General features: G+C 40.5%; 1 protein-coding gene across 1 annotated transcript in view; it reads left to right on the top strand.

The window, feature by feature from the left end:
• mast1a (microtubule associated serine/threonine kinase 1a) overlaps positions 1–18,692 on the top strand; it is a 79,229-nt gene that overhangs the window by 8,402 nt on the left and 52,135 nt on the right. The window contains exon 2 of the mRNA XM_042485278.1: positions 2,887–2,918. Within this exon, the coding sequence (XP_042341212.1) occupies positions 2,887–2,918 (32 nt within the window). The remainder of the gene's footprint in view (positions 1–2,886; positions 2,919–18,692) is intronic.

Genomic DNA, 18,692 nt, shown 5'->3' with positions numbered 1-18,692 from the left:
GCACACAGCCTGTCAGACACTTGTGGCTCCTTTAGTACGTTCATGAACAAACATATTATGTTAATTACTTAGTCATATTGCTGATTAATAACGCAGTAGTTAGCACTGTGAATACATCGGCACAGGTTGCTGATGTATGCTACTTTTTAATTTGCCAGGCTGTGTCATAATGGCCAATGCCAGTTCAGCTGATTTGTTCAAACCAGTTTAAGGTTGAACATTGACAGGCAAAACCAGAAATTGATCCAACATCGTGTTGGTTTCATTGGTCCACAAACAGAACAACAATTTGTACATTTACGGTTGTTAAAAACCACAAATGATCAGTTCTACTTTTCTGTTTGTTCTGAGATTAAATAAACAAGATGCAATGTGTTTATTCGCGAGATTCTTTTTGAACATTTAGAGCCAAGCTAGCCATTTCTTTCTGTGTCCAGTCTTTATGCAAAGCTAAGCTCACTGGCTCCTGGCTTCAGCTCCATACCTAGCAGACACACAGAGTCGTATCATGATTAGATTTACGGTACAAAAGTGCGTCAACCATTGTGCAACCAAAACAGGAAGATGATAGCTCTTTTGTTTTCCCTGGTAGCTATTGTTAATGAGCTCCAGTTACCAAAGAATATCAATGTATGTTTTGTGCTGTTACAATGGCCAGTAGCAGGCGGACAGCGTTACAACTGAAGTAACTGTAGAAACTGTGGTAGTTGTTTGGCTCTGAGATAGCGGTGCCCACAATAACAACACTTGTTTGTGCCAAGTTTTTTTATTCATCTGATTACTGCACTACACTACTGCTTCACTTTAACTGCGCTTGTTTAGTTCCCTCGAGAGCTGATTATAATCATAATTTCTTCAGCAGAAAACAGGTTCTGACTTATTATAGTGTCTCTGCAGCCTTTCTCCCGCTTGTTGGCTCCTCGCAGATTTTTGTTATTTAGTGTAAGTATTAATGTGTCACAGTGCTGGAAAGTAAATCAGGCGACTTTAACTTGTTTTGAGACTGTTTGGAGACGAGAGCTCCAGCTGTCAAGTCATGTTTCATCAGCTCGGCTTTGGTTGGGTTTCCTAATGCTTGTTTACTTATACAAAGACAAAGAGATAGACTGTGTGTGTGTGAGAGAGAGAGAGATAGAGAGAGAGAAATGTAAGAATTGCACAGGATGAAAACCAGTTACAGTCTTTTATTTTTCCTCTCATTTTTCTCTCAGGTTTGTGTTTATTTTCAACCTCTGCCCCTGGTGTAGTTTGTCACTTGGCTTCCTTTCATTTCACAGACATGCCTCTGTGTCATTAAGCTTTCCCTGAGTGAAAAAACAAACAAAACAAATGATTGTATCTTTTTAGCTGAGCCACTGGGCTGCAGAAAATAGCATGATAAGCAGTGCAGGACAGGCTGACAATAGAAATTGATGGTAACCTGATCTTACCTTAGCCGAGTGTTAAATGGAATCAAATTGGGAATAGATGGGCAACAAGCACCACGCAGATTCCTCCCAGTAGATCCTAATCACATCAGAGCCCTTGCTGTCGTGTCCCAATGTCATAAATATAGCAGCAACATGTTTTAAATTGACTTTGGCTCCACTCAACCTGGTGGTTCCTGAAGTCTCTGAAGTCTCCGAGCACTTAAGAGGGATCGGTTTTCAAACTGCATCCACTTACATGAGACATTAATGGAGGAATCACAAAACTGGCTATTGACAAATCCAAACCTACGCTGCTATCTGAACAATGTTATTATCAGAAAGGTTGACTATAGTATTTGAAATACAATATTTTCTGAACCACAGTGCTCTAACAGAGCTCCGTTTTCTGTGTGGGATGCCAGCATTATATGCTAATGAGGATGCTAAGGTTAAACAGTGATATTTATGATTATTAGTGAGCTCCGAGCAAAGTGAATAATGATTTCACAAAGAAAAAAATTAACCTAAGTTTCATGTCTGTTATGTGGAGATGGATACTTGGTACTTGGCATAATGCAATATGAAGTCTCCAGTCTCTTTGTAGCTTTACTATTCCGCATAACCAAATCAGGTCCAACATATTTTTAGTTGTTTTTCATATAAATCTGTCAAAGTTTGATGGTTGAGCAGCAATTATTTAAGAAACAGAAATGTACGGAGCCCCTTAAGTTGTTAAAGGTGATTTTTCCTGCATCATGAAAGCATAGATATAATTATTATAAACAATTTCTGCCAATAGATGCCCCTAAATCCTACACTGGGCCTTTAAGGCTGGTGTTACCAAGATCAATTACAGTACAACACCATGAAAAAAATGAAATTTTATTTTTTTCTAACTTTTCCATGAGGTTAGCGTTTTTTTTTTGGTTTTTTTTTTGTTTATGCGGGTATGTGCTGCTTACATTTCTTCTCTATTAACAGAAGAAGATCCATTTATGCTGAGGCTAAACAGACGTGGGAAGTTTATTAGTTTAAGGTTTGACCTTGAATGAGTTTGATTTATACACAGATTGTCTCTATACTAAAAAACAAAGTGATTTCTTTGGAAGCATAAAAACAACAGCAGAAATATGTAAAGAAATAGAAAAAAGAAAACATATTAAAATAAAATAGATAAGTCAAAGAGTTCAGTCATCATAAAAAAAAATTTTTCCCACAGAATTCCCTGTTTTTCATCGAGTAGCGTGTCAAAAAAAGACATTTCAGTATAATTGGTTTAATTTGTTTGTTTTAACGTAGCCTTAATATTATGCATAATTACATTTCTGTACCACAATTATAGTACATTATAATCTTTTCCACAGCCCTGAAAACAAAGAGTCGTGCAGTAAGAGATTGCATGGTGTGTAAAACTCATTTAATCAGGCTTATTTATCTGTTTTTTTCTCTTTCTCTCTTGCTGTCTCTTTCTCTCCAGAAGGATCTACCTCTGCCACGAAAAAGTAGCAGGTAAGCTCACATTTAGGCACATTTGTTCCTCTGTTTGTATGTTGTTGAGATACTGTGTGCACCCTTTCCCAGGTGAGTTTGTTTTGCTGGGTTAGATTATTTCTGTGAATTTTTATAGTCTATGTTTTTGGGTTTCCATGGATTTTCTGACATTTGGTGGATCTTATATTTTCCAAAGAGGGAAAGTTATTTTTTTTTTATATAAAAGGCACTTAAGTGTGCAGTGACTTAATATACCTAAATACATTTGGCATCTTGTTTTACTGTTTTTCTGCATTGTATGGCCTTGTGTTTCCTGAGCTAAAAGACAAACACAAACCAGGCAGGAATAGCATCTTTTAGTACCTGGATTCATTCCAGCTTTGTTAAAGGAAGTGTTGGTGAAACGATGGTATTTTGCCTCCAGACTGCAGCATGTTCCAGCTCTGCGTGAGTCCTTTCACTCTCGGAGCGTCTCTGTCGGCCCAATCTGTTGCACCAGTGAGCTGTGCAATGAAAGTTCAGCAGCGGGAGAGCCGTGCTGTGACCTCAGTGCCCTGCGTGGTTTTGGGAAGGCAGATAGGTTGAGTAGGGAGAACAGAGCAGTACACGATGTGTAACACAAATAAGTTAAGCCAACAAAATGTTGAGTGCAGATAGCTGATGACTGACATATTGTGTTGCTGTCAAGTAAAAATACATACATAAGGTAGAAGGAGAAGTAAAGGGTGAAGTACAGACAAGTGCAAACATAAAGTGCACTCACTGACCCTCATTTGACATACTCCTTACTCTTTTCTCTGATAGAGAGATAAAAGAGTTTGTTTAGCTATTCAGGTATCTTCTCTTGTATTTAATAGGGACCCTATAGTGTCTAACTGATGAAAGCTGTTTGTTTTCTAATTACAAGACATGGGAGGGGTCTACGTGGCGTACCCCTTTATATAGACATTTTTTGGCGTACCTAACAGGTTTTGCACTGGTCAGGGAGTTCCATGGCTAAAAAAAATATTTCAGATATGTTATTGAAAAAAGTTAAGAGAACCAGAGCTTTAAAGCACCGGACAGTGGAGAGCCATAGTAACACTGAGCCAGCAGAGCCACCTGACTTGTAGTCAATAAATGGCCTTGAACATAATTAGGATAGAGTAGAAAATCCTCTACCACCTTGGAGCTTTAGCTCATTTGTGCAATAACTTACACTTTACATCTGGTGCCAATCTCAAGTAAGCATCCACAAATCATCTTAAAAATCACTTGCCTGAGAACCATCGTGTTTGTATCAAAGTAATCAAGTGATAGCTGCCTGTAATTTCATACATTGCAAACAGGAACTGCTGATAGTTTGCATATTTATAGCATACTTTGAACAAATTTAAAAAAACAGGGCACAAGTTGTGGCCCATTGTTTAAAAGTCTTATTTTTGTAGATGTAATAGGGCAAATCAAAAGCATAAAGTGTAAGAGATCTTCTCATTCATCATTTCAGCTTTCATTGTGCTCCTGAATTAAATGATTAATGGAAAATTTCTTCAAAATGTCAACATTTAAGGCAGATGTAACCATTATAAGGCAGCTTTATAAGACATGATTAGCTTCTCAGAGAAAGAGAGAGATACAGTTGTCCTCTCCACAGAGGTGGATTACTTTTAGTGACAGATTTAGAAACCTCCGGAGTCGTTTTCTGTGCCATTTAGAAAAGAGTGGGATTGAATGATCCTGAGAGGATTGACGAAACTGATTGAAGGGTCTTAATTTGTGGTTCAGGCATGTAAAACTGTTACACTTAACAGTTATGGGAGGAGAATTTGAAATATGGAGCAAAAAACTGCTGTTGTTAAATGCTCTCGCTATAGTGTATGAGTGTGTGAGTCTCTGTCCATGGTGCTGAAATGAAACTCACTGCAACTGCTTTCACTTGCAATTTCTGTTTGTCACTCTTTTTGAGTTTAAAGCATTTGTCTCTGGCAGCGTTTCTTTAGCTACACCTTAATCACTGTTTACTTCTTGACAATATCCTCTCTTTTACTGAGATAACCTGTGAATTTTTTAAATTTGCAATTGGAAAGCTATCGCTGGCTCCTGCTGCTGCTGCTAAAAGCACTTCACAGATCAGGCAGAATTTGGAAAAGTGTCTCATGTCAGCTCAAAAGGCTGTCTGAAAATGCCTTTGAACATGGAGGGGGGTGTAATTTCCCACAAAATGCTTACCCTTTGCCGTCATCATTTCGAGTGTTGAAATCCTTGAAATTTTTCTGAAATTGCTGTAGTCCGGAGCCATTTATATATTTTTTCGTTCTACTTCCGACTTGGCCACTTTTGTTCTGTGTGAGCAGAATATGAATCATGTAGCTCTGTCATATATCTGTTTCAAAACTTATAAACTCTTTTTGTCTGTGGTTTCAGCTTTTTTCAATAGTTTTTCTTTTTTTTTTAAGATAACTTTTTGGGCTTTTTTTGCCTTTATCAGACAGGACAGCTTAAGTGTGAAAGGGGAAGAGAGAGAGAGAGGGGGGGTGACATGCAACAGGGCCGAGGCCGGTATTGAACCCACGGCCACTGCAGCAAGGACATAGCCTCTGCACATGGGGTGCCTGCCCTACCAACTGAGCCGCCAGGCGCCCCAAACAAAACACCAGTTTTTCTTATGATTTTAACATGTTTTTTAACCATACACACTGGCCTTACAGACATGATGGTGAAAATAAATAGCCATCGTCATGGTAAATTGCAAAATAGTTATCATTTAATGGAGGAGAAGATAACCTCTGATAGGATGACATTTTTTTGCAGAACGATGTGGATGCTAGTGTCACCTGTGTTCCCTCGTCAAAAAGACTATGGGATTTTTTCATTGGATTTTGGATTAAAGCAGGAAATAAGCTCTGTAGCAGAGAAAAGTAATGGTACTTACTTGTTTTGTTCAGCAAGATAATCTTCACAAATGAACACCATTTTTTAAAAATGATTTTTGAAGCGTAAATGCAATGAAGTAAAGAAATGAAAAGCTAATTTACACTACAGTCACAAGACTTAAGGTCGGCACTACAACAAGAGCCGGGTTGGACATGATGATGTTCTTTATTCCTAATTATCCACTTTTTAGCAACTGCCTTTTTAAAGACACATTAACTCTTCAAAATTTACAGGTGGAATATTTACAGACATATTTTATGTTGTAGAACAAAACGCGAAAGTCTGTTAATCTTGTGTTAACCACAGACCTTATTTTAGGTATCTAATCAAAAAGCCACTCAAAAAACCCACTGAATTCGAGATTATTGAGGCAACCAGGAGCGTTGAAATGTTAATTTATATTGGTGTTTCATAACTCACTCTTGCATCACTCTAAGATCTTGTATCAGTTGTTTAGCCAATAGAGAAAAGAAGTTCACAAGGTCTGCTTTAATTCTCGGTAGTACCGCCATATCAGTATAACCCCAAAGAGTGCTGATGATGCATCTGGATTAAGCATCACTTTTGACCAATAGTTACGAAGAGATGTGTACGAACAAAACACATGAATCAATGAGGCGGGAGCTTGCCGACACCTGTCACAAACAGGCATAATATCAGGATACATTTCAGAAAGTCTGAGTTTTGTATAAAACTATATTTGACACATATGGATGACGAATGGACCAGGAAAAGAGTATAATCCCATAGATCGTTGTTAATTTCTTTGCCTGTATCCAGCTCCCATTACGGTTTGACAGATAGTAACTTGTTTATCATGTAAACTGTTGGACTGAGGGTGCAGGCAATTCAGAAAGTTGTAAATGTGAAGCATGGATTTAATTCCATGTATTGAACTGTGTTTTTATTTAACTCTCCTTTTTATTTGTGTGTGTTGTTGTCTATTTAATATTCTGTCTGCATTTGACTCTGCAGAGGTGCTGTCTGGCAACAATAGCTCCATGATGCTAACTTATACATGCTCGGGGTATTTAATGTGTGTCCGTATCCATGTGTAATTACAATTTACTGCCATACTCAGTTTGGGCCACATACTTATCTGTGTGTGTGTGTGTGTGTGTGTGTGTGTGTGTGTGTGTGTCTCAGTGATCTTGTGTGCAGCGTGCTTGTGTGTCCCTGACTGCTGTCATCGGGTGTGTTTTGACCCTGACCCCTGACCTCTGTGTGGTGGGGTGGCAGATGTCACAGCTTGGCATGACGGAGACACTGGAGCTAGAGGCTCACGGTCAGCTCTCTCTGCTCCCTGTAGCCCCCCCTCTGTTGGATTTTTCTACACACATCCTCCTGTGGGTGGAGCTGGAGTCTTACACTGTGGGTGTAATGACTGGGCGTTTATTGCAGAATGAAAATAAAGTGACCTGAAGGACAAACAGGTTACCAGATTCTGAAATCCTCAGAGGTTAAATGTGCTTCAGAGGAGATGAAGAAAACATAAAAAAAAAATGTCTTCCATATGATATCATGCTGCCCATCCCTGTCTGTCACCCCCCACTGTGTTTCAATGATATCACCACCACCCCTCCTCCTCCTGCTCCCTCCTCCTCCTCCCCCGTCTCTCCTCCCCATGTATATTTTATCCATCCAGACTCCCACATTAGAGACGGCATCCATTATTGAATTACTCCCCTCAGCACTACTGTGCAACTGTCACCCCACGTCAGCTTTAACATTTGGTGGATTTGTTTCAAAGAGAGGGAGGGAGGGCATGCGCGCGCGCACACACACACACACACACACGCACACACACAGACACAGAGAGAAATGACATCTCTTTTGGCCGAGCATTGCTGAGCAGCTCCTGTGATATTTAGGACAAAAAGATGATGCGAGACCTCATCCTGTGTGTCATTTTACACAGAGAAAAAATAGAACTGTGCCTGTGTGTGTCTCTGTGTGCCTTTTAAAGGATGCTGATGTTATTTTATATTTACTTTGCTGTCAATAAACCCCATGGAAACCCTAAAACAAATGGGTGTTAATCCATCAGTCAGTGTTTTCAGATTTCCCACTCTGTCTGTGGCATTTCTTTTGATGATGTAAGTCTTAAAAAATGGAATATATAGTTAAATCTTTTATTAAAGGCTCATTAATTTACCAAAGCAGCTGGGCACTGTAATTTTTGCAAAAGTTACTTGAATATAAAAAGTTGATAGTGTATTCTTTGGGCTCTATTTTCAGCTGTGGATTAATACGCATTTACTGCACAAGTGAATATTTACAGGAAAAGAATACATTCAGAAACATTCAGTTTATTGATGTGTTTTTTTAAGGATATTTTGTATTTTCTTATTACCCACAAATCCCATGAAAGGGCAAAAACCAACAATGAATGTGTTCTTCTAACAAGTATTGTCTGTATCTAACCCTTGATATATCTTAATCATCTGTGCCATAGACTTACACTGTTGTCCAAACAAAAACACATAAACCAGTCATGCCGTTACATAGGCACCCCTCTTCCACCAAATTAGCTTTGGTTCTTGAATTGGTTCTGTTTCGAGCGAACCAGCCCACATTTCCACCAGTTTTGAGCTAAATCATTGGTATCGAGGATGTGTCATCAATAGAGGGCATTGCACAATGCACAATGTAAACAGTAGTGGCAAGATGGCAAATTGCATTGATTACCTGAAAGCTCTTGTCTTGCTATTGAAGATATTTGTTTTTGAAGATGTAGAAACCTATGACATGCACTTTATTCTCTCTAATGTGTGGAATATGACATGTCCACTGATGTCATCACAGTTTGCACTTGAGGACAAGGAAAACCTGCAATTTTATGGTTTGAGCTGGGAACTTTTCGGATTGCAAACGTATTTATTTGTCGGTGGAAATGCTCCAAACATTTCAAAATTAAGTGCAGGAACTGTAACAGTACCTGTTTCATGTTGTTGGAAAAGGTGTGTGACATATCCCACAATTACCATGAACACAGAGACTGTAGTTCATCTTAAAGGGGCACAATATGAACTTCAGAGTGTATGAGTTGTCTGGACATGGCTCTAGTAAGCCCATTCAAAGCCTTAAAAACAAAGCAAACATCCAAGAACGTCTGATAACTATCAATGCTTAAAATGGCATTTGCAGGATGTTGCAGTAATGAAAATGTAAAGGTTTTCTGTATGAAATGTTCTGTTTCTGTTTTCTTGAAGAGAGACTTGATTGACATAGCAGATAGTTTGCAGCTATATGGATGCTCTGAATGTCACATAAAGAACCTTTAAGTTGATCCCTCATAAACCGTCCTGGTGCTGTAAATCCTCACCAGAACACCAAATCAGCAGCTGAAAATAGTGCCCCAACAAATGTGTTATGTCCCCCCTTTTGGACTAACATTTTCTCAAAAGTACAATGCCCAGTTGTTTTGGGAATTATTAAGCCTTTTTATAAACAACTGAATGATTGTTTGAAGATTTACATCTTTAGCATGAGCCAATGGGCTTGAGGCTTAGAGTCACATCCAGTTTGGGGACATCAGAAAGAATTGAGAGATGGACTAAAGCATTGTTGGTTTTGGTCTTTTCATGGGATTTATTGACAATAACAAAAGCATAGAATTTTGCCAGCCCTTATCCTTTAATAGCTTTTGGACAACAATGGAGTTCTGTGGCACAGAGGACTGAACTATAACAGGCTTTGTTAGTTGGGTACATTTATTGTTGGATTTTCATCGGAATCAGTAAGAAAAATATAGAATATCACCATCCTTATCTTCTGATGGTCTGTTGTTTTAATGATGTCAGTCCCGGGCTGTAAAAAACAGACTCACATGTGAAAACCAACCACATGTGTACCCCCCCCCCCCTTCCTGCTGTCTTTCCTGTCTTGTCATTCACATTAGTCTCCAGTTTGCTGCTTCCTCGTCTCTCCTCCTCTGATTGGCTTTCACTCTCTCTGTCTTGCATTCTCGCTGTTTCTCTCTCATTCATCTACCTGCATTGACCCCTCTCTCCTTTCTCTCTCCCTCTCTCTCTTTCTCTGCCCCCTCCTCCTCCCTTGCTCAGTCGCTCCACACTTCCTGGCTTGGCACGATACCCTTGAGAGCAGCCCCACAATCCTCTCTCCTTCTGAGCGGGATGCTCGGCAGCCTGTCCCCTCTCTCCGGCTCCTCTTCTCTCCTCCTCCTCTCGCTCTTTCTCTCTCTCTGCCTTTAATCCTCTTGTTTCCTCCGTCTGTGACATGGCTGACATTTCCAAATCTTTCTAATCATTTTCTCCTCTCTCTTGCATACACTCTGGCACGCACGTGCACAGACTCACGGTGAGACATCGGCGTTTGTGCGCGCGTGTTTCACTGGCCAGAGGAGGCTGACATGCCGGCGTGGAGCGTAATCGCTGCCTCTTGACTGCCTCTGTTTGTGTGTGTGTGTGTGTGTGTGTGTGTGTGTGTGTGTGAGAGAGAGAGAGAGAGAGAGAGAGAGAGGCTCAGCTGCTCTCATGATCATCTGCCAACACAGCCTCTGCTGCTAGCAACATGTTTCGACGCACAAAAAGGTAAACGGCAACAATCTGTCTCTGTGCAGTCTTTGTGACCGGTGTGGTGCCCTGCTGTTGTTGCTGTGTGTTGATTCATCAGAGGAGGCTGTTGTGTTTTTCCATGATGTGTCCGTTGTCCCTGCCAGCTATCGTGCTGTCTCACAGTTGTCTCCCTGTCTCCATTTAGCTCCAGCAATATGGTGTGCGTGTGTGTGTCTTTTACATGCATATGTGTGTGTATGTAAAGTCAATTTGTGCATACTTTTATATTTGTATTTAAGCTTCTGAAGTACGTAGAGGTTCAAATTTGTGTATGTGTTCTTGCAGATTTGCTGTATTTATTTATATCCTGGTTGAGCTTCATTGTAGTGATGCACATGTGCACAAGCATTTAATCTGCTTTAGATTATTGCTCACACACATGCATACACACACTGAAAGGTGTGTGTGTGCTTGGCCAGTAGCCTGTGTGCCAGAGATACCATTATGAAGTGAAGGTATTATTATCAGTGTCCAGGGAGTGCTTGTGTAGCGGAGAGCCAACAGTGGGCAGTGCTGGAGTGCTGTCTGCTTGGCACAAGTCCTCGCTCTTCTTCTCCCTTCCTCTTCACCTCCTTCTTTCTCATTTTCTCATTCTTCCTTTATTTCCTGTCCCTAATGTCACCTAGCTGTCCTCCATCTTTTTCTCTCTTCGCTTGTTTTCCTCATCTCTGTTTTCCTGTTGCCTGTGACTAGTTATTTCTGTGTCTTAACCTCACTCACCCTCCTCTCCTCTCCTCTCCTCTCCTCTCCTCTCCTCTCCTCTCCTTTCCTCCCATCAGCCCTTTAGTCCCTCCTGCGGTGCTTCATTTTAGCCATCTTCATCTCGTCTGATCACAGGGGGATTAGCCTCAGTCTTCACCGTTGCTCCAGCTGTGCAGGGGATGAACAGCGGGAGATTCTGTATATGAACAAGAATAAAGCCTCCCTCGCTCTGACTGTCGGCCACCATGCAGAGTGTGTGTGTTTACCAGAGAGAGACGTGTGTTTAAGGGGTGTGTTTGCTTATGAGCCTGTACATGTGTGTTTGCTGTTGCCCTGTAAGAGCTTAGCATGTTTACAGTGTGTTTGTTTGTGTGTGTCACAACATTGTTCTCTCCTCACGTTTATTTCATGTGTGTGAATTTAGGTATTTATGAGAGCGTATACTCTGCTACAGATAAATAGTAAGAAAATGTCATATCACAATTACAGTGACCAAAATTATCAAGTTTATCTGTATTATCAAAGTACTTTTAAAATGTCAAAAAAGTGCCGATTCACCAAACTGAAATCATTTTATCAAGTTTTATATTGAAAGTCATAAATAAAATTAACAACAATTTTTGATTACATAGACATTCAAATGATATTATAGCCAATACTTTATATCAACATATAAAAACCATATCAAATGTGCATTAACATTGCCTTTGAAAAGCTTGCTTGAATGTTTGTGTCACTGTAGATGAGGACAAGGGACCAATGGCATCACTGGTTTGCCTGCTGTACGCCCACTCAGTAAACAAGGGAATAGCAAAACAGACTCATCTTGCATGCTGTTCCTGGTCTGTGTTGCTAACTTTGGTTGATTGTGGACATTATTTACTGGAGGTGGATGTTGGTATTCATTTAGTATATTGAGTAATCGCCACCAAAGCTTTCACATGTGAACATAAGTCTTGTATTGTTTTTAAACCATCAAAAGTGGGGAAAATCTTATATGATTATTGAGCTGCATACAAGTGTGTCACTTTGCTCAGTGCCTCCTTGCCCCACTGCACTCTTTCTCTTTATTTATATTGAGACTACTGCTGCGGGAGTGTGAGCTCTATGCTGGGAAAGTTGTAAGAGTCCGTCCAAATGCACACACAAAGTGACAGGGCTAACTGTTAGCAGTGTACAACTAATGTTAATGTTAGCAGTTATTAATGAGTTGAACTGAAAGGCAGGAAAGCAACTGCGAAGATGGTCCCTCAGTGATGCCTCTAACCTATGTAACAGCAGCAACAGAACCAAAAGAAAGTTTGCTTTATTATGTTACATGACTAATCTGTTAATTGCCTGATCATTTTGGCACAAGGCATGATGAGTGTGAGTCTGTATTGTGTGTGTGTGTATATATATATACATAACGTGGACAGGTTGAACCTGTCATAGCTGTATAATATGTTGTTGGACAACGTGAGGGTCCCTATAGCAGCGGTGGGGTCCAACAAGCATCAGACTTTCACCTGGGAGCCCGCTGTTCGCTTCCATATGAATGTAGAGTCAAACCATGATGTTATTTCCTAAACCTAACCACCTGTGCCTTTGTAGCCCAATCCTAAAGATGTGCTCTTTTTGACATACCAGCGTTGGTTGCGGCATCCCAGAATGTCAACAGCAGACGCAGGACGATTGCTTGAGTGTAATATAAAGACGCAGAAGCCACCTGATAAAGCAGCGAGATGTGACAGCTTGGGATGACAATGTGTTGAACATTTTCGAACTAATTATAGATATCATCAGATCATTTAACCCTGATACTATTTTTGGTTTTAATTTTTAATTCTCTTGTTTTCTGTCTCAGTCAGTGTTTTGTGCATGTGCATTGTTTGTTAGTGCATGTGTGTTTTCTTGGCGAGCTGTGGCAATTAAGAGAGATAATGCTCTATGCCCACTCCCAAACAGATTGAGCCAAAGGAAGACAGAAAAAATGAGAGAACATGAGGCACGAGACAGAGAAAGGCAGCAGAGCTACAGGAAGAAGAGAGTGGGGTGGGATGAAAGGCAGAGCCTCAGGTAGTGTCTCAGCCTACATTTGAGAGTTACCCAGTGGGGTTAACCGAGCCCATGACGATAAACTCTCAGTCTGCTCGTCAACTTCCCTCCCTCTCACTCGAAGGTAAACCTCTTTGGTTTGTTGTTTTGGCTTTGAAGATCATGACAGGGAGACGGAGCTTTCAGAGACTGAAGCTTTGTGTTTATCTCATTCACACACAGTATATACAACATTATCCCACTCATACATATGTGTACATGATGCATGGAGAAAATGATCCCACTCATGAGCAGCAAACAGGACATTTCATCCCACTCACAAACAGCACATATTGTCAGAGAAGCAAAGAAAAACACTTTGATTTATTTTGTCTATATGCTGTCTCTCCTTTACTCACAGCATAACAGGATTTTTTGCTGATATCTATTGTAATTACACCACATTGGATGTATAATAGACTCACCTTGCTGCAGCAGTTTCATTGTGCACACCTCTCCCGTCTTTGTGATAGGTAATTTAGGCTATTTTAAGCTTCACTACAGCGATGAGGCACACACTCAGCACTGTTATGGCTTTTAGAGGTGACTGAATGAAGCAGCTTTCTCAGATCATTTTTGTCTGCACTGATACATGAGGTTAAAATCAGGAACACGCTTAACTATCCAGATGCATGAAGCATGGAGGCTCAGTGACATACAGTATGTCTGAGCAGTTGCATTGCTTGGCTGGTCTTTTTTAATGAAGGAGCCGCGAAGTAGAAGATGGTATAGAAAAAGGAAAACTCCTCTCCAAGCTCTACTCCTGTTGTTTGTACCATGACAGCGCCATCTGTTACTGGCTGGTGTTCAGGCTGGCCTTAACCAAAACACACAGACTGTTTGGGGTTTATCTTTGATGTTGCAATGACATGATAACACGCAGCATCTCATATACAGGCGTGAGTTGGATGACAAGCCTGACAACATGAATTGCATATGAAATAGTCATTTTCCAGATAAATATAAATTTACGTAGAGGTAATATTTAGGCTGCGCAGGCAGGTTTATGTCCTTATTAGTAACACTTCATGGTAAGGGTACATAAAGCATCATGAATCCATGCATGAAAAAGCATGAATGCATTCATGTAGTACTATAAGTAGTATTAAGTAGTATTTTTAAACATTTTTTTTATCATATTCCCTATATGTGAAAACTTATTGGCGATAAACCAGATTCTGATTCTGATGGAATGATGTAAAACAGTGTCAACCTATATTGCTAATGTAAGTGTAAATAATATATGCTTTGACTGCATTTTGGAATACTGATTCCCAAGATGCAGAATTATTGAAAAGTATAAAGTTTAAGAGGTGCATTCGGTACATCCTGTTCCAGCAAATAGTTGGTGTCATTTAAGTTCATTCTTGACCTTTTGGAAACACTACTTTGAGAAAAAGTATGTTGCTACAAAAGATATACATACTCTTGCATCAACTCTATAATTAGTCAGGAACCACTAGAATCACCAGAATGAGTTTGATACCTCTTCGCTCATATTCAATTTCCAGTAAACATTATCAATGGACACAGACTAAAATGCCTCTGGACGCGTTTGGAAAGACTTACAACCATTAAAACACGTGATGCAGTGCTGAGATTCTGACCTTCTATCCAGCGCGTCACCATTGTGTTAAGTAATCAAAGAGGTCTAAATTAGAGCATTTACCACACGCAAACAGTAAATAATCACAGGATCACAAAATGTCAGAGCTGTTCATTCACAGTCAAACCATTCAGCTGTTTCTTGAAGCTTGTTTAAAAGCATCGGTGCCGTAATTTAAAGTCTAGTAGAAGTACACCAGACTGTTATTTTAAGTGTCTCCATTCTTATTTTCCTCTAACTCATAGAAGCTGTGGCCTTGCCTGGTTGTGAATCCATATGCATTATCCATAATCAGATAAAATCATTTTTAAATGTCTATTAGACATGCTGTGAGACTCCCCACTAATACAAATGAGTGCTGCTCACTGAAGGAAGTGTTTCATTCTGTATGAGGTGATGGCTACGGATCATTTGCTGCAAATAAGGTCACTTTGGCAACAAAGTGAAATGTCATCATCGTGGCGATTCAGAGCACTTCTCAGGTCTCAGTAACTGTAGAGAGCTGAGATATAGTACCAGCCAGAGCGGAAAGACGAATGCAGACAAACAGGAAACCAGCAAATGAAAGACTGATGGTGACATGCAGATAGATCCAGATAGGTCTTTGCTCTGCCACAACTTTCTGCTGCATCACTCTGCCTGAGGATACACTTTCACACCTTTAGAGGACATCTGACAACACCTCCCAGTGGAGAGGAGTGATGTGACTTAAATAGACGTTTGGATGTTTATTGTTTCCTGTTGGGTTGCATTTATCCGATGTGCCTCCGAATGCGGTGCGTTCAGATCAGTGAATCTTTGCTTATAATGTTCTTGAATGAAGTTTGTTGCCATGTAGCTTATTTTAACCCTTTTCTCTGTTGCATATTAGAGGCCAAAACCAGGAAATTAAACTAAACCGAGCCCCCCGTGAATTTGCAAAAATGATAGGGAAATCTGTGTGACAAAGTAATCCTAAATCAAGGTCCTCCTCTTAGCTTTTCAGTTTTATGTCAGGGTCATTGCTAAATAGAATCATCACTTGACCTGTTAGGTTTGGAGGGTTACCTGACATCAGTGTGACATCTCTTCCAAACCACCAAAGGCGAAATAGTTTGGAAACTCTCCTTCATTTTTAATTTGCAAGGGGAATTGTCAACGGATGCAGATTGATATGCCTCCAGATGCAATTGGATAGACCTACATTGGTGTCTCTGGCAACAAGCAGAAGAGGCAGATTGTTAACCACTTCCTTACAAGCAATGTAACATAACATCAGAAACATACGTCAAGTATTGAGATGAGATAAAATGGTCAGGTGATAGAGCTGAACTCTGTCACCCCGAACTGACAAGTTTATCATCATGTTGTTGTTCAAAACGCACACAAGGAGTGCACACTGTCTGTGGCGTACAGTCTTTACCACTCTGTGTTCTGTGTTTTACTGAACATCCAACGTAAAGTCGCTGCTGGTTAAAAACTCAAAGGTCTTGATAAAGAACAATATCAAAGTACTCTATTTACTATTTGGTAAAGAATTTACTTTGAGTGATATTCTCAACATATTCACTTTGACCGGTTGATATGCTATTAAAACGCATGTACAATAGTTCGTATTATATCACAGGAATTTGCATCCCACAAATGACATTTGGTCTTTAACATACAGTTAACTAATTAATGTGCAGTTATGAACGTATGATTGAAAGGAGTTGTTGTTGTCATTAGCCGTTAATGGAAGCCTACTAAGTAATGCATTGGGTCAAGTCTGTCGACGAATCAGATGCTGTATTGTTGACTGCATAACCGTACTGATTCCAGATCCCAGATGGAATAATATAAAATTCACCCCATCCTACTCTCAGTATATCTGTGTTGTTTAAGCAGCATTCACGATAATGAGTAGAATATTGTGAGTATAATAAATAATGTGTAGATTATTCTTTGGGCACCAACTGTAGCTGTTTCCTCTTGACTATAGTTGTAATGCTAAGGCCAATAACCTCCATCCATCCATCCATCCATCCATCCAATCATCCGTCCATCCATCCGTCCATCCATCCATCCGTCTTCACCTGCTTATTCGGGGCTGGGTTGGGGGAGGGGGTCAACAGGCTGAGCAAAGTATGCCAGACATCCTTCTCCCCAGAAACGCTTTCCAGCACCTCCTTGGGAATCCCAAGGCGTTCTCAGCCAGATGAGATATATAATCCCTCCATCGGGCTCTGGGCCACCTGCCCAAATATCTCAACTGGCCCCTTTCGACACAAAGGAGCAGTGAATCTGCTCCAAGCTCCCTCCAGATGTTTGAGCTCCTCACCCCATCTGTAAGGCTTAGCCCAGCCAAGTAGCGAACCGTATTTTGCAAAATGTTTAACTATTTCTTTATATCAGTGCCTGTACACATGCAAATGAGAAAAAAAAACATTTCAAAGGGCTTAAAATGGCCAATTCAAACCAAAATGTTAAGGCTACACAGGTGTGAAAGGACTCGGTGGGATGCTGATTTGATTTAGACAACAGCTTCAGGCCCTGACAGCCTACTCAGTCCACCATAACACCAGCTCTACAGTTGAGAGGGCACTATCAGCCAGAAATACATTGTGATAGTTGGCCAGCATGTTTATTTTCCTCATAATTATTCGGTAATTTAGGCAGTCAGCTTCTTTGTATGCCAGCCAACTTTTTATTCAGTCACACAACAAGCTTACTTAACAGCGTATTACATAATCAGTCACTGTACTTAGGAGTCACAACAAAACATGCTACTTTTTTTATTTATTGAAGTGCACTAACCACTATTACAAACTGAGAATTGCCCCTTAGTAGCAGCATGAATTGTCAGAACTTTTGCTATTTTTCTATCATGCTCAAATGGGTGACTCAGTCAGTCCGACCTCCTTTCTTTGCCTTTCTCTTTTCATCTTCATTCTTTCACTACATGTTTTTTTCTCTCTTGTACAACTGTGAAGCTTTAGTTGTTACTTTGTTGGTAGGCTTTGTTGTTTTTCCCTTCTTGCTTCGCCTCTCTTTCATGGGGAATAACAGCAAAAGCCTCTATTTATGTCTCTCTGTGCTACATTGCATAGCAACAAGAAAGCCATGTGACTAACCCCTGCAGCAACCCCAAACACCAAGATGGTCCTGTCGTGTATGTTCTACTTCTAGTTTCATCCTGTCATTTATCTTTTCCTGCAATCCTTTTTTGTCACATCACCTGTTTGCTTTCATCTGTCAGCTTCACTCAATCACCCCCTCAATCTCCATCTGAATGCCTCATGCTTGATAAATCTGCCCACGTGGCGTCATTTGGCCACTTTCCCGAGTTTGGGGATCCATCTAGGTCCTGGTGGATGTTTCGGACTCTGGCGATAAGAACAGTGGATGTTGCGTAATAGGATTCACTAACAGGAAAAACAAGGGGTGGCGTTTTATCCCGTCCATTTCCATCCCACATCTCAGAGTTGTAAACATGCACTCACCTTTAAGAGGTCCTGAGAGAGAGCAAGAGAGAGAGAAAAAGCGAAATGTCACCTGACAGGAAGTGAGCCTAGACAGATCGATGGTGTAACCATCAGGAGCGTCTGGTGTCCTCTGTGCCCTGTGAGTCAGCACTTAGAGTAGAAGATGACACTATTGACTGACAGACTACACACACACACACACACACACACACTTAGCACTAACCCACACAGAGTTAATAATCTGCCAGGTAAAACACATTAAGCATGCACAAGCGTGGGCTCGCACCTGTCACAGGCTCACATGTGCATGCAAATGGCTAATCACTTCTGCTCCAGTAGCACATACTCTCACACACACAGAGGAACACACATGTTGCTGCCTGCGTCCATAACACACCGCAGCAGACAGTTAAACGTCCTCTCATGACGTACTATCAGGCCGTCAGCGTCAGAGCTTCATTCTCAATCGTCTCAT

Source organism: Plectropomus leopardus, chromosome 4 (assembly GCF_008729295.1).
Source record: "Plectropomus leopardus isolate mb chromosome 4, YSFRI_Pleo_2.0, whole genome shotgun sequence".
In the NCBI taxonomy this organism is placed as follows: Eukaryota; Metazoa; Chordata; class Actinopteri; order Perciformes; family Serranidae; genus Plectropomus; species Plectropomus leopardus.
The sequence above is the reverse complement of the archived record's forward strand: the minus strand, read 5'-3'. Positions and strand labels throughout refer to the sequence as shown.